The 13,550-nt window shown below is 42.6% G+C and overlaps 1 protein-coding gene across 1 annotated transcript; it reads left to right on the forward strand.

Annotated features, from left to right (window-relative positions):
- The first annotated feature begins 11,070 nt into the window (after positions 1-11,070).
- Positions 11,071-13,538, forward strand: LOC107819040 (uncharacterized). Its single transcript, XM_016645117.2, has 4 exons — positions 11,071-11,343; positions 12,413-12,539; positions 12,655-12,727; positions 13,129-13,538. The coding sequence occupies exons 1-4, from the start codon at positions 11,316-11,318 to the stop codon at positions 13,396-13,398; spliced, it is 498 nt and encodes a 165-aa protein (XP_016500603.1). The 5' UTR covers positions 11,071-11,315; the 3' UTR covers positions 13,399-13,538.
- Positions 13,539-13,550: the final 12 nt, after the last annotated feature.

Here is a 13,550-nt window from a genome sequence, read left to right on the forward strand (position 1 = left end):
TCGTGTTGATAAATTCATTCTTCCGGAGGATTTTGTCATTCTAGATTGTGAGGTTGATTATGAAGTGCCGATTATTCTTAGGAGACCTTTCCTTACAATAGGTAAGTCTATTTGTGATGTTGAAGCCGAAGACCTCACTTTTCGGGTTGGAGATGAAAAAGTGGTATTCCATGTGTGCAAGTCCATGTGGCAACAAAATAGCAATGAGGTGTGTTATTTTGTGGACTTGGTGACCGATGTTATTGTTGATGAAACAAATGCTACAATCAATGTTGGTGATATGTTGGAGGCCATCTTGCTTAACTTTGATGATGACGAGATGGATGGCTTCATGGAATGTGTGAATGGGGTCGTACAACTATGCAACCCGAAAACTATCCTTGGATCTTGAAAATAGGATAACTCCTCCTACAAAACCTTCTATTGAAGAGCCTCCTACCTTGGAGTTAAAGCCATTGCCTCCACATCTTCGGTACGAATTTCTTGGTCCTTGTTCTACTTTACCGGTTATTCTTTCCTCTTGTTTGACTAACGTGCAAGTAGATTCCATATTGGCGGTGCTACAAAAGAGGAAGAAGGCTATTGGGTGGACCTTGATGGATATTCGGGGAATAAGCCTCTCCTTTTGCATGCATAAGATCAAGTTGGAGGATGACACTAAACCATCTATTGAACATCAAAGGAGACTCAATGAGGCTATGCAAGAAGTTGTCAAGAAGGAGATTAACAAGTGGTTGGATGCCGGGGGTTGTCTACCCCATCTCTAATAGTTCATGCACTTCTCCAGTTCAATGTGTCCCAAAGAAGGGGGCATGACGGTGGTCACCAATGACAAGAATGAGTTGATTCCTACAAGAGCAGTGAGCGGATGGAGGGTGTGTATGGACTATCGCAAGCTCAACAAAGTCACAAGGAATGATCACTTTCCACTTCCTTTCTTAGATCAAATGCTCGATAGATTGGTCGACCGTGCTTTCTATTATTTTCTTGATGGGTACTCGGGATACAACAAAATTCTCATTGCTCCGGAAGATCAAGAGAAAATAACCTTTGCATGTCTATATGGTACTTTTGTTTTCAAGCGGATGTCATTTGGTTTGTGCAATGCACCAACGACTTTTCAAAGGTGTATAATGACCATTTTCACGGACATGGTGGAGGACTACCTTGAAGTTTTCATGGATGACTTCTTGGTGGTTGGAGATTCTTTTGATAATTGTCTTGCAAATTAGGACAAAGTGTTGGCTAGATGTGAAGAAACAAATTTGGTACTCAATTGGGAGAAATACATTTCATAGTCGAGGAAAGTATTGTCCTTGGCCACAAAATCTCAAGGAATGAAATTGAAGTTGACAAGGCAAAGATTGAGGTGATTTTTAAGCTTCCACCCCCAACTTTGGTAAAGGGAGTGCGAAGTTTCTTAGGCCACGCGGTTTTTTACCGGTGCTTCATCAAAGACTTCTCTAAGGTGGTGAACCCGTGGTGCAAGCTTCTTGAGAAGGATGCTAAGTTTCATTTCAATGTTGATTGCATGAGAGCTTTTGAATTGTTGAAGCTCAAGTTGACAACTACTCCCATCATCACCGCTCTGAATTGGAGTGTGCCTTTTGAACTCATATGTGATGCAAGTGATGTAGCGGTTGGGGCTATTTTGGGGAAATGCATCAAGAAAAAAATTTCATCCAGTTTACTATACTAGTAAGACCATGAATAATGCCCAAGTCAACTATACTGTTACGGAGAAAGAGCTCATTGCTATTGTGTTTGCAATTGAGAAGTTCCGCCCGTACTTGATGGGTGCAAAAGTCATTGTCCACACGGATCATACGGCGCTTCATTATCTTATAAGCTAAAAGGACTCCAAAGCTCGGTTGATGAGATGGGTGCTCTTGTTGCAAGAATTTGTTATTGACATCCAAGATAGAAAAGGTAGTGAAAACCAAGTGGCAAACCACTTGTCTCGTTTGAAGGAGGAGGGGAGGTGCATGATGGCCTTGAAATTAATGACTCCTTCCCTTATGAGCAACTCTTGGCAATTCAATGAAAGAGGTGCCATGGTTCACGGATTCAGAAAATTTTCTTATGTGTGAATCATTCCGGATGAGTTCTATTCAAGCCAAAGGAAGAAGCTCAAACGGGATTGTCAAGATTATTATTGGGATGAACCATACCTTTTCTGGATTTGTACGGATGGGGTGATTAGAAGATGTATACCAGAAGAAGAGCAAGGTGAAATTCATGGGGCTTGTCATTCTTCGCCATATGGTGGTCATCATGGTGGAGCAAGAACGGAGGCCAAAGTGCTTAGTTGCGGTTTCTATTGGCCTACTCTTTACAAAGATGCTAGTGAGTTAGTTAAAAAGATGTGATGAATGTCAATGGGCCGGTGAAATCTCAAAGAAAAATGAAATGCCTCTCACAACCATTTTGGAGATTGATATTTTTTATGTGTGGGGTATTGACTTCATGGGCCCTTTTGTGTGTTCTTGTGGAAACACCTACATTTTGGTCGCAGTGGATTATGTGTCCAAATGGATTGAGGCCATTTCTTTACCCAACAATGAGGCAAGAAGTGTGATGGCTTTCTTGAGGAAGAATATTTTCACAAGGTTTGGTACTCCACATGCAATTATAAGCGATAGGGGTTCACATTTTTGCAACAAGGCTTTCAACACTTGACTTAGTAAGTATGGTGTTACTCACAAAGTCAAAACTCCCTATCACCCACAAGCTAGTGGGAAAGTGGAAGTCACCAACTCGGAGATAAAGAGTATCTTGTCCAAAACGATGAATGTTAATCGGACAGAGTGGTCCAAGAAGCTTGATGATGCATTATGGGCTTATCGGACGACATACAAAATACCTATCGGAATGTCGCCATACCGGTTGGTGTTTGGTAAAGCTTGTCATCTTCCGGTGGAACTATAGAAAAAGACCATGTGGGCTCTCAAGAAGTTGAATCTTGATTGGGATGTAGCCGCTAACTTGAGGGTTGCACATTTGAATGAATTGGATGAGTTCCGGTACTATGCTTATGCGAGTTCGTCCTTGTACAAAGAAAAGATAAAATATCTTCATGACAAATACATTTGGAACAAATATTTCAAGGTAGGCGATCTTGTATTGTTATTTAACTCAGGGTTGAGGATGTTTCCCGGGAAGCTAAAATCCAAATGGAGTGGTCCTTTTGAAATTGTGGGTGTGATACCTTTTGGTGCAATAGACTTTAAGAACAAAAGAAATGAAATATTCCGAGTCAATGGTCACCGAGTGAAGCACTACTTGGGAAAGGTTGTAGATAGCCACGTTGTGCCGGTCATTCATTTCACTTGAGGGTATTCTACGTCGTGTCGCGACGTTAAATCCGTCGCTTCTTGGTAGGCAACCCATGTTTCTTTTCCTTTTTCTTTTGTAATTAGGTGTTATTTTTGTTATAACTTGATTTGAAGTGTGCTACAGGGGTGAGTGTGACTTACGAGAATTGTGGACGAAAATATGGCTAAGTGCTCAAGAGAGTGCAGACCACATTTTATTTGTGTGGACCGCACATTTTTATGTGCCATAGCAGATGAGCATTGCGGCCGCAAATTTCTCTTGCGGACCGCATATTTGAACAACAAAAATACCAACTCTCTGAAGTTTAGCCTTGTCAGTGCGGAGGCTGATCTGCAGCCGCACGTGAAATTTGCGACCGCACTTGAAAATGTGCGCACAGCAGATTGGTTTCTAAGAACGATCTCCCGGGTTAAAGAGTGTGGATCATACATAATATGTGCAGACGTACTCGTCTCTGATCCCTTCTCATTTTGAATTGTATAAATAGAATAGTAGGGCTCATTTTACTCTTTTCCCACTTTGAACAAACATTGTTGCCCTGCTAAGTTTTCTTGGAGATTTCAACTATTCACACACACAGTCGCCTAGATTACTCACTCAGTGCATTCACTCTATCTGGTATGCTTCAATTTCATATTAATCTTTAAGTTAGTTTAATTTGTAGATTTTTTGTAGTTCTTTTTAGGTCATCTATTATTAGAGTTCCATTGTGTGTCCATGTAGGGTAGATCTAAACTTGGTTAACTTGATACATCCTCTAAGGGGACTGGGTTAGTGAAATTTTATACTTTTACAATGTTTCCATGCCTGTTTGTGAAAGAAATTGAAAAATCTTAGACTAAAAAAGTTGTCTATTTGTAATGTTTTGAATTCTGCGGTCCGCAAATATGCATTTTTAGACACTTATGTGAGGCAGGAATCTGCGGTCGTAGGTCAAATTGTGCGGACCACAAATTTCCTCTTGCGGCCACAGATTAGGCTCTTCTCTATCATCAGAGAGTCTTCACTTTTGAGACTCCAAGGTGTGGCCGCAATTCAAATTATGCGGACCGCAGAAATCCTCTTGCAGCCACAGATTGACCATTTCTCTGTCATCAGAGAGTTCAAAAACTTGGGCCTCAAAATGTGCGGACCGCGAGTTCCCATCTACGGCCGCAGGTCAAATTGTGCGGACCACAGATCCCTTATCCTGCAGGCATAACTCAACTGTACAACCCCACTGTGTCCTATGGTTTCTCCCTTACCTACATATCTCATGTATGTGTTTGAACAATGAATTGCAACTAATAATCTCCTCTGCTTGATACAGATAATGGTTCGATCAAGAGGACGAGACGACATTTCAAAAGGGCGGGGTGAATCTTCTCGGGGTCGAGGCAAAGTGCCTTGCCCCTTGGCCAGCCCAAGACAATAAGAAAGAAAACAACAACAGGTAGAGAGAGAGGTGAAGACCTCTCCGAGTCTAGCTCCTATGTCCCATCTAGGGAGGTGTCAGAGGGCAACTCAGCCTCTGTTCAGGAGGAGCAACTGGCCACACAGTCGAGGCCACAGGGGAGATACCAGCTCAGGGACGAGCCGTCTTCATCTCACAGCACCTCCGAGGGATCGAAAAGTGCTAGTCAGATTTCTGAGCTATCGGCTACACTATTCCCTGAGGCACAAGTTACACATGATATCCCCGATGATGGCATAGGGGGAGATGTTACAGCTACATGGCTTGAAAGATCAAAGAAGAAAGAGGTTTGGGAGGATCGCTTTGTCAACCTGGCCGCCTTCACCAGTTTTCGTGTGTGGTGGCCAGTGAGGTAGCTAACTCTTGAGCGATAGTTTCTGTTGAAGGATTTGGAGAAGTACAACCCAGCTATATTGAAAAGTTCAGGGCACGAAAGGGGTGGATGTGGTTCACCAAGAGAGTAGAGGATGCCAAAGAATACCTCGTCCGTGAATTCTATGCCAATGTGGCTCATATAAAGAAAAGGACGAAGGTGACCAAAGTACGCAACCTCAAGGTGAAGTTTGATCAGCATACGCTAAATGCATATTTGGGCTTTGAGGATGTTGAGCTAAAGGAATATCTGGAGAAATACGCACTAAAGGATGAAGTCTGACCTTGGTTGGCTGAGATTCTAGCACCACCAAAGCCACCACCACCATGGATCTTTGTTGGGGTTCCCATCCACCGGAACACTCTGAGTTTTGAGGTAAAGGGGTGGCAAACCTTTGTCTGCAGAAGACTGGATCCGAGCTATAACGAGACACACCTTCCTATCCCTCGGGCAGTGCTTGTGGATTCCATAATGACCGGTTACCAAATCAATGTAGGTGCCGTGATGCCGGCCAACATTTCAGTGATTGTACGGTAAGACAGCTCGGCCTACCCTTATCCCAACACTATCACAGAGTACCTCACCGATGCAAAGGTAGAGCCCAGGGATTTTGAAACTAAGGTGAAGGCAAAGAAGCACTTCAATTGGTATTCACTGATGGATGTGAGCAACCCAAAGAAGAAAGCCCAGCCTTCTACCACCGCAGGCTAGTCTGATAAGCCAATAAGCTTCTAAGGTAGCTAATCTTCCATCCATCTATGCCGAGCCCTCTACCAGTGCCACTGCTATGCCTCCACCATCATCTTCAGCTCCTACCACAACCCCTTGAAATTCTCTAAAGCAATGCTCGTGCCCACAGTTCACCTGTCTTCTCTACGAGTCTCCCATACATTGGCGAGTCTCAACAACTGGATGCAGAAAGCTACTTCTAAGCTGTCTGACATGTCTAGTACTGTTGCAGCGAAGTCCACTTCTCAGGCACTATAGGATCCTTATGACATTGATGAGACACTGAAGAATATTTTGGAGAACCAGAAGACGATCATGGATACCTTGGTACAGCACATGTTAGTGATTCAGGAGCTGGGAAAGGAAGTAAAGAAGATGAGGAAGTCCCAGGTCAGCAAGAAATTAGTGGACAAGCTCCGGAGGGAAGTGACTAGACTTGCTACAGCTGGCGACCTTCCCTTTGACATGCTGCTTGACCAGCACCAATCCGCCCCAGATCCTTCAGCACCATATGCACCGGTAGCACCAGCTGGCTAGTATGACGAGCCAGGCCTTGCTGCCAACACTTATGAGGCAGTGTGTGAGATGTTCGCCAACCCATCCGCACCTAGATTTGATAATTATGAGATTCAGTTGTCTGATCCCGAGGGAGATGACCTTGTTGGGGACACTGAGATGTCCAAGGATCTATAGGGAGTTTTCTTCACCCTCTCATCTTTTACTCTTATTTTACTAAGCATTGGGGACAATGCTTACTTTTATTCAGGAGGGGGGTGGAGTTTAGTTGACACATTGGTACATTTTGATACACTTGGTCCGTAATAATTGAATGATACTCTTTCTCTTATTATTTGTATTTATCTAGGTTTTATCTCTTCTCTTATGTATATTTATCTCTCCTTAGTGAAATTGCCAGAAGGGAAAAATTTTATATATATTCCGGAATCTACTTACAAAGGCCCAAGGAAAACGGCCTCAAAATAAACAAAAAATGTACATGAGACAAAAAACTAAAAAAGTACTAAGGCATCTACGCTTAATCTTCACCAGGACCCGACTCCTCTCCAGAGCCGTCGGAACTTTCGGATCTCGCCGAACCCTCAGAACCCTCGGAACCTTCGGCACCTTCGGGCTCGTAAAGCTTCTTCGCCTCGGCCTCGAATATTTTAGCTTCTTCGATCTCAGCTGACATGTTGAAACCTCGGGCGTGGATCTCCTCGAGGGTCTGTCTTCGGGATAGGCGCTTTATATATTCGGCTGCCTCTACATCGGTCTTCTATTGGGCCACCATTTTATCAGTATCAATGGAGGTTGTATCTAACTTGGACTTCACTACCTCGTATTCTCTACCGAGGGTGTTCCGCTCCACAACAGTCGAGCTCAGCTATGCTCGAAGGTCATCGTTCACCTAAGACCACTTGTCAGCTTTCTCCTTTGCCATCCAGAGTTGAACTTCTACCGATGCCAACTTCGCCTTGGCAGTTTCCTTCTCCGAAGCTAGCAGCTCCATTTTGATTTTCCACCCATAGGCCATGGCTTGGACCTCGTTCTTCTATTGGATCTGCGAGGTTTTGTCGTTAGTCACCACGATTAGCTCATCGTTTTTAACTTCAAAGACCTTTACCTTTTCGACCAGGTCGGCATGTTCCCGCCTCAGGGTCGAAGCTTCCTTGGGAGCCATGTCCAGCTCAGCCTGAAGGTCCTTGATGGCCCCGTCTTGTTGCTCACTGAGGAGCTTGTACATATCCTTCTTTCGATCTTGCTCCTTGAACTCGAACTCGAGCTGGCTGATCTCGGAGCGGTACCGGAGGAAGCTCTCATGGTGAAGAACCGAGGCCTGCAAAATGACAAAAATGGTCAGAGATATCAAAATCTAAGTGGAATTCAAGAGGGAGTATTGATGCATTATCTAGTTCAGCGCCTGTTGCGCCTCGTTGAAGAGACACGACGCGCCCACCTCGTTCATCTTTACCTGGTCCTCCTCGGTCACCAGGCATCAGAGGTAGCTGGATATGCCCACGGGAGTGGATAGAATTCGAGCATCCTCCGAGGCAGTAAGAATAATCGATCTCTTGCGACTGGGGTCCGCACCCGGAGAGGGAAACTAATTAACCAATTTTGGGCTCGAACTCGGCCCGCCAACTTCCAAAGGAGTGTCCTTCTTCATAATCTCTAAGTCGCCCAGCCCCGAAAAGTTTTCCAAAGTAGACGTGTCCACGCCATCGAAAAAGGAGTGGAGAGGGTCTTCCGCGCCGTGAACTCCTTCACTCGACTTTTCCTTTCCTAGTTGGGCCTTATCGAGCATGGACTCGGTGTACGAGGGCGTCTCAACGAAGTCTATTACATCGGTCGCCCCCTTCAAAATAGAAGTATCTTCTCGGGAGGTCTCAGCCCCCGTTTCAATCCCGGCCTCTCATGGTTTTCTTCTTTGGATATCACCTGCTCCCCAGCAAGGGTCGACCCGTGGGCAACAAAGATTTCATCTTCTTTAGGCTTATCCCTGAGCCATTAAAGCAAATCGGAGTCCGGTACCCGGGACCTGGTATTCTTCTTGGACTTGTGGGACCGAGTGGCCGACCTCTTTTTTATCTTCACCTCGGGCCCCTCCGAGCCCGAGAATTTCCTTTTTATCATCTTCTCCTACGCAGCAGTCCGAGGTTGCCCCGTAGCAGAGGGATCAACGGACAAGGACGCATCCTCGTCCCCTTTTAGCGGCCTAAGTTCAGTGGTCTTATGTATGCTTGGGGCATAACGATAACTATTCTAAGAAGAGCCTTACCATGTGAACGGGCCTCCCATCGGCCCTTTGAAAGATTGTGCCATGAGCGCTCAAAATATGACATCTGCTTGCAGATGCCTTCAATCAACTCCTTAAGCCGGGGGACCGCATTGGGAACCCAAGCAACAACTGCACGATCAAAAATAGTGACGGTGAGAAAGGGAACAAAGAAAACTCAACACTTATGGAAAGAGTGCACTTACGAGATGCATTCCACTTCTCGGGGAATGGTAGAAACTCGGGAGAGATAAAATCTCCGGTCTTCACCCGAACGAAGTGTCCCTACCAGCCTCGGTCTCGATCCTTGTCAATGCTCGAAAAGAGGGCCTTGTTGTCCCGGCATGTGAGCTTGATTAGTCCCCTCCCCCCTCGAAAAATTCGAGGACTGTATAGACGGAGCAGGTGGTCGAGGGTGAACCGAAGAGACATGGTATTATTCGCAAAGTAACGGAGGAGGATCACGATCCTCTAAAGAGACGAGTGGATTTTCCCAAGGCACACCTCGTATCTCTTGCAGAAGTCCAAAATAACTGAGTCTATCGGGCCCAGTGTGAAGGGATAAGTGTAAACACTTAAATACCCCTCCACATGAGTGGTGATATCGTCCTCAGGCCCGGGGACTACCAAGTCCTTACCTCCCCAGTTACAGTCCCTTCGGTCAACGGGAAGGGTATCTTCGGTGACAACATATATATCTCGATGCCCATTTGCCTCGGTCTTGTTTGGATGAGGCCTTCTCAACTTTGAAGTCATCTAAAATCGAGCAGCCCCCGGAATAAAACTTTTCATGGGGGGCTCTGGGGCCACTTCGGCGGCAACCACCTTGGGAGCAGCCGCCTCGGGAGCAACCGTCTCGAGAACAACCACTTCAGGGACGGCTGCCTCGGGACCTGTGTCCGAGTGAGAAAATGAAGAGGCAGCCTGTTGAGGAACTTATTTGGAAGTCTTGGCCATCGTAAATCTGGAAAATATGTGAAGACTTTAAGCTTGAGAAGAAAGATATGAGGTTCTGGGTTGAAAATCCAAGAAAATGTATAAAGGTTTGAAGGTAGGATGAAGACCTAGGTAGAAACTTAAGAACAATTATGAAGATTTGAAGGTTGAAGGTAAAAAGATGAAGATTTAAAAGAGTTTGAAGCTGCTAGAGAATTCGAAGATAAGAGCTAAAATCAGAAAGTGGAAACGGTACAAAAGGTTGAAGCTTTTATAGGAGAAAACGTAATCATTGTGCGACGTTTCACATTCGGAGGCGACCAGCTGATGGGTGACACTATCCGAAGTCAGAGCGACGTTACTGATAGGATGTTTCGGCTCCTTCGTCGTCTCGATTGTAACGTACGAAGGAAGGAACCGGGGAACATATATCGTTTCCCATCGTTTCGGCAAACCTACTCTCTGGGAAATGAGGAGATTATCTATATACGGGTAAAACCGAGCTCATGATGCATGGAGTTAGAATTGAAGCTGGGGACTTCTCATATCAGGGGTCGAATGGAGTGCTCGTCACCGGCCCTGGCAAGACAACACTCCCTGAACCCAGAGCGAGCTCTTAAACCTCGGAAAGCACTACGAACGGTTGCACACGACTAACAGAAGGACGTGATATCCGCGCCCGACCGGATATCACGGCGTGAATCTCGCTTGACATCGGCGGCATATCAGTAATTGACGAGAAAGGAGGATTTTTTTACCTTTTTAGAGTTGTACTAGGGATGAGACTCTCATATTATATAAATGGGAAGCTTTTTCATTCAATACACATTGTAACATACATATCAAAGCAATCAAACTTACTTCTCTGCTTTCTAGCCTTTGAAAGGTTCTTATTTTATTTATAGTTCTCCATACACATTTAGAGCCCGTTTGGACATAAGAAATTTTTCCCTTTTTTTCGAAATGAGCGTTTGTTCATAAAATTTTCAATTTTCACTTGAAGATGCATTTTGGAAATTTTCGAAAATTTGAAAAATTCCAAAAAGCTGTTTTTCAAAATTTTCACTTAAATCATTCACAAAACTTCAAAAACAACCCAAAATTATATTCATGTCCAAACACAACTCTAAATTTCAAATACCATTTTCACTTGAATTCTTTTTTCCCTATTTTGAAATTTTACAATTCGTATGTCCAAACGCCCACTTAGCTTCGAATCAAGGGCCCGATTACTGCTAAGCTAAAACCGAGCTCGGACTCAACGTCACAACTGGTTTGATTATTGATTTCATTTTTAATTCATTATCTAACATTCTTGATTTCTTGTATCGAATCAAATCACATATTTTTATAATCGTGTACAAATTTAACTATTATCTGTTTTAAGGGTAAAGACAAACAATATTATTTGACGTGTGCTTGTGGAACTAGTAGATGATACAGCATAGGAGGAGATAGAAACAACGAAATGTCACCATCAGACGATAGAAACCTTTTCCTGAGTTACCTTCGATTGATTTGTCTCAAATAAAATACTATCCGACTTGAAGTGGATCCCGAGCCTTTCGTTTCTTCTGCCACCTGACAAAATCACATTGGCTTAATTTGGTGGTTTAAGACTTTGTAAGCTTCCCCAATTTCAATATTTCTTATTCCATTCTCATCCCAAATAGTGGTGGTCTTCACTCTTATCTCATCAGCATTTCCAAACCATGGGACAGATTCTTGAAAAACTCCAAGGTAATTTGACCCTTTTCTGTTCTACTTCTAATTTAATTGTGCATCTTGAATAGTTGTAGCAACTGATAATATGCTGTAGCATATGCACCCTTATTGGAATTCAATTTCTTTGGTTTTTGTTAATACATATGTCATAATGAATTCCGTCATATCTTTTTGTAGCAGTAGCCAGATGTAACGTGTATCTTGTCCAGGGATACATGTGGTGTGATCCTGTATTTCTTACACGCCTTATACTTATAGATATGTGTAAAAAATCATTTAACTGTAATAAATAGTATCAAATTTTGAACTCAGTGGTGAGAATATAAAGGTTGAACCTATCAGTTTAAATCCTAAATCCTCTTGCAGTCTCGACAGATTGGTCTTGCTGGTCTTGGAAGAGTACTTAATTATTTAGTTATAGCAATTTCTGACCTGGCAAAATGTCATACAACAATTTTTTTCCTGATTTTCATGATAGACATGAGTATTGGGACTTCTCTTTTTCTGCTTGTTTGATTGTGCTGGAGTTTATACTGATAAATTATCTCGGCCGATTAGTATTACTATTTATCACAGCTTTGCATCTTTATTGATTTTGAATGAATAAAAATTAGCAACAAACAATTTGAGTTGATTTCTTAAATCAAACAGACAATTGCAGTTATTGGGATGATTCAACTGTTGAAAGGCAAATTTCAACAAAAGTACTGAAACCTCGTCGCTCTTCTTTTGTGGCTGTCAAAAGTAAAATACTTGGCTGTTGTGTGTCTTTCATGTAGAAGACATCACAGACATTGATTTTCTACAGTTTCTGTGTATACATTGTCTACATCTTACGCTAGCTAATTTACTTTTTTTTACCTGGCATTTCATTGAGTCTACGACTTACTGAGGGTTGATATTAGAACAATTATAGCTTGCCTAACCTATAATATATCACTTTCTAATAACCTGTAGTACCAGGGGATGTACCATTTTGGGGTATTTTGAGGCTTTTCAGGTTCCAGTCCACAGGCACTTAACTGTAACAAAGATAAATGTAATTCTTATTCTAATTTCGGTTTTTACTAACTAACTGTTGCAGGCAAGCAATGGAGAGAGAAACAGATGCGAAAGATAACAGACAAGGTGTTTTATCGTTTCAAAAATGAAACAGGAAGAGCTAATCTGAAGTTTGAAGACCTTTATATTGCTGTTCTACTTGTCTACAAGTAAGTTTTTTTTCAGCCTAATCCTTTCAGTACCTTGTGGAGAACATCAATACCCTTTTATTTTTTCATTTATTATTTGAGAAGGTGCTACATCTAATCACTTGTGATCTTGCAGTGATATAAACAAGCTTTTGCCTGGTCCTCACTTTGATCCTCCTCCTAAAGAAGAAGTTAGAGCCTTGATGCAGGTATGCTGCATTTTAACTGATTGGTCACTTGAACCATTTTGTACATGATATAATTTAGGCAGAGTTAATTATCCACACATTGTTAGATAGAAAACTAGAGTTTCATCTTTGCTATAGTAATAACTATCAGTTCTGACGATGCATCTTATGTTCCTTCTCTGAGAATTAGTGTTTTCTTAGCCTTATGAAACTTAATCTTGGGTAATATATCGAGTATCGACATGAATTTAGAAATAAACTTTATTAGTTTACTGGCCCTTTTACTTCATACTTAACAATGGGGTGTTTCTTTTTCAATCTCATCTGACTTCACTTTGACTTTTAGAGTTATCGTAATCTAGGGGGTTGTTTCATTTCTATCATAGTATTATTTGATCTTCTTTTTTTCCTCGTTGTTACAGGAATGTGACATGAATCTTGACGGGGAACTAGATCACGAAGAATTTGTCAAATTTATAAAGAAATTAACAAAGGATACATTCATCACTGTCAGTCAGGGACTGATTATTACATTGGCAGTAGCACCAACAGTTGCTCTTGTAACAAAGAGGACAACTGAAGGAGTCCCTGGTGTTGGGAAAGTGGTGCAGAAGATCCCAAATGCTGTTTACGCTTCCCTTGTGACCCTCACGATTGTCATGTTTCAGAAAGCAGTTGAAGCTAGGGAATAGTGAAATTTGTTTTCTTACAGAAAAAAAGTTTCTACTTAATGTGTATTAAGATAACAGACATCTCATTGTTGATCATAGTTACTATAACTTGCACAAGTCTCTTGTGAATTCAGATTATGTAAATCCTTGCATTAGGCTAATATGTGAATTCA

Source organism: Nicotiana tabacum, chromosome 19, assembly GCF_000715075.1.
Source record: "Nicotiana tabacum cultivar K326 chromosome 19, ASM71507v2, whole genome shotgun sequence".
Taxonomy (NCBI): domain Eukaryota; kingdom Viridiplantae; phylum Streptophyta; class Magnoliopsida; order Solanales; family Solanaceae; genus Nicotiana; species Nicotiana tabacum.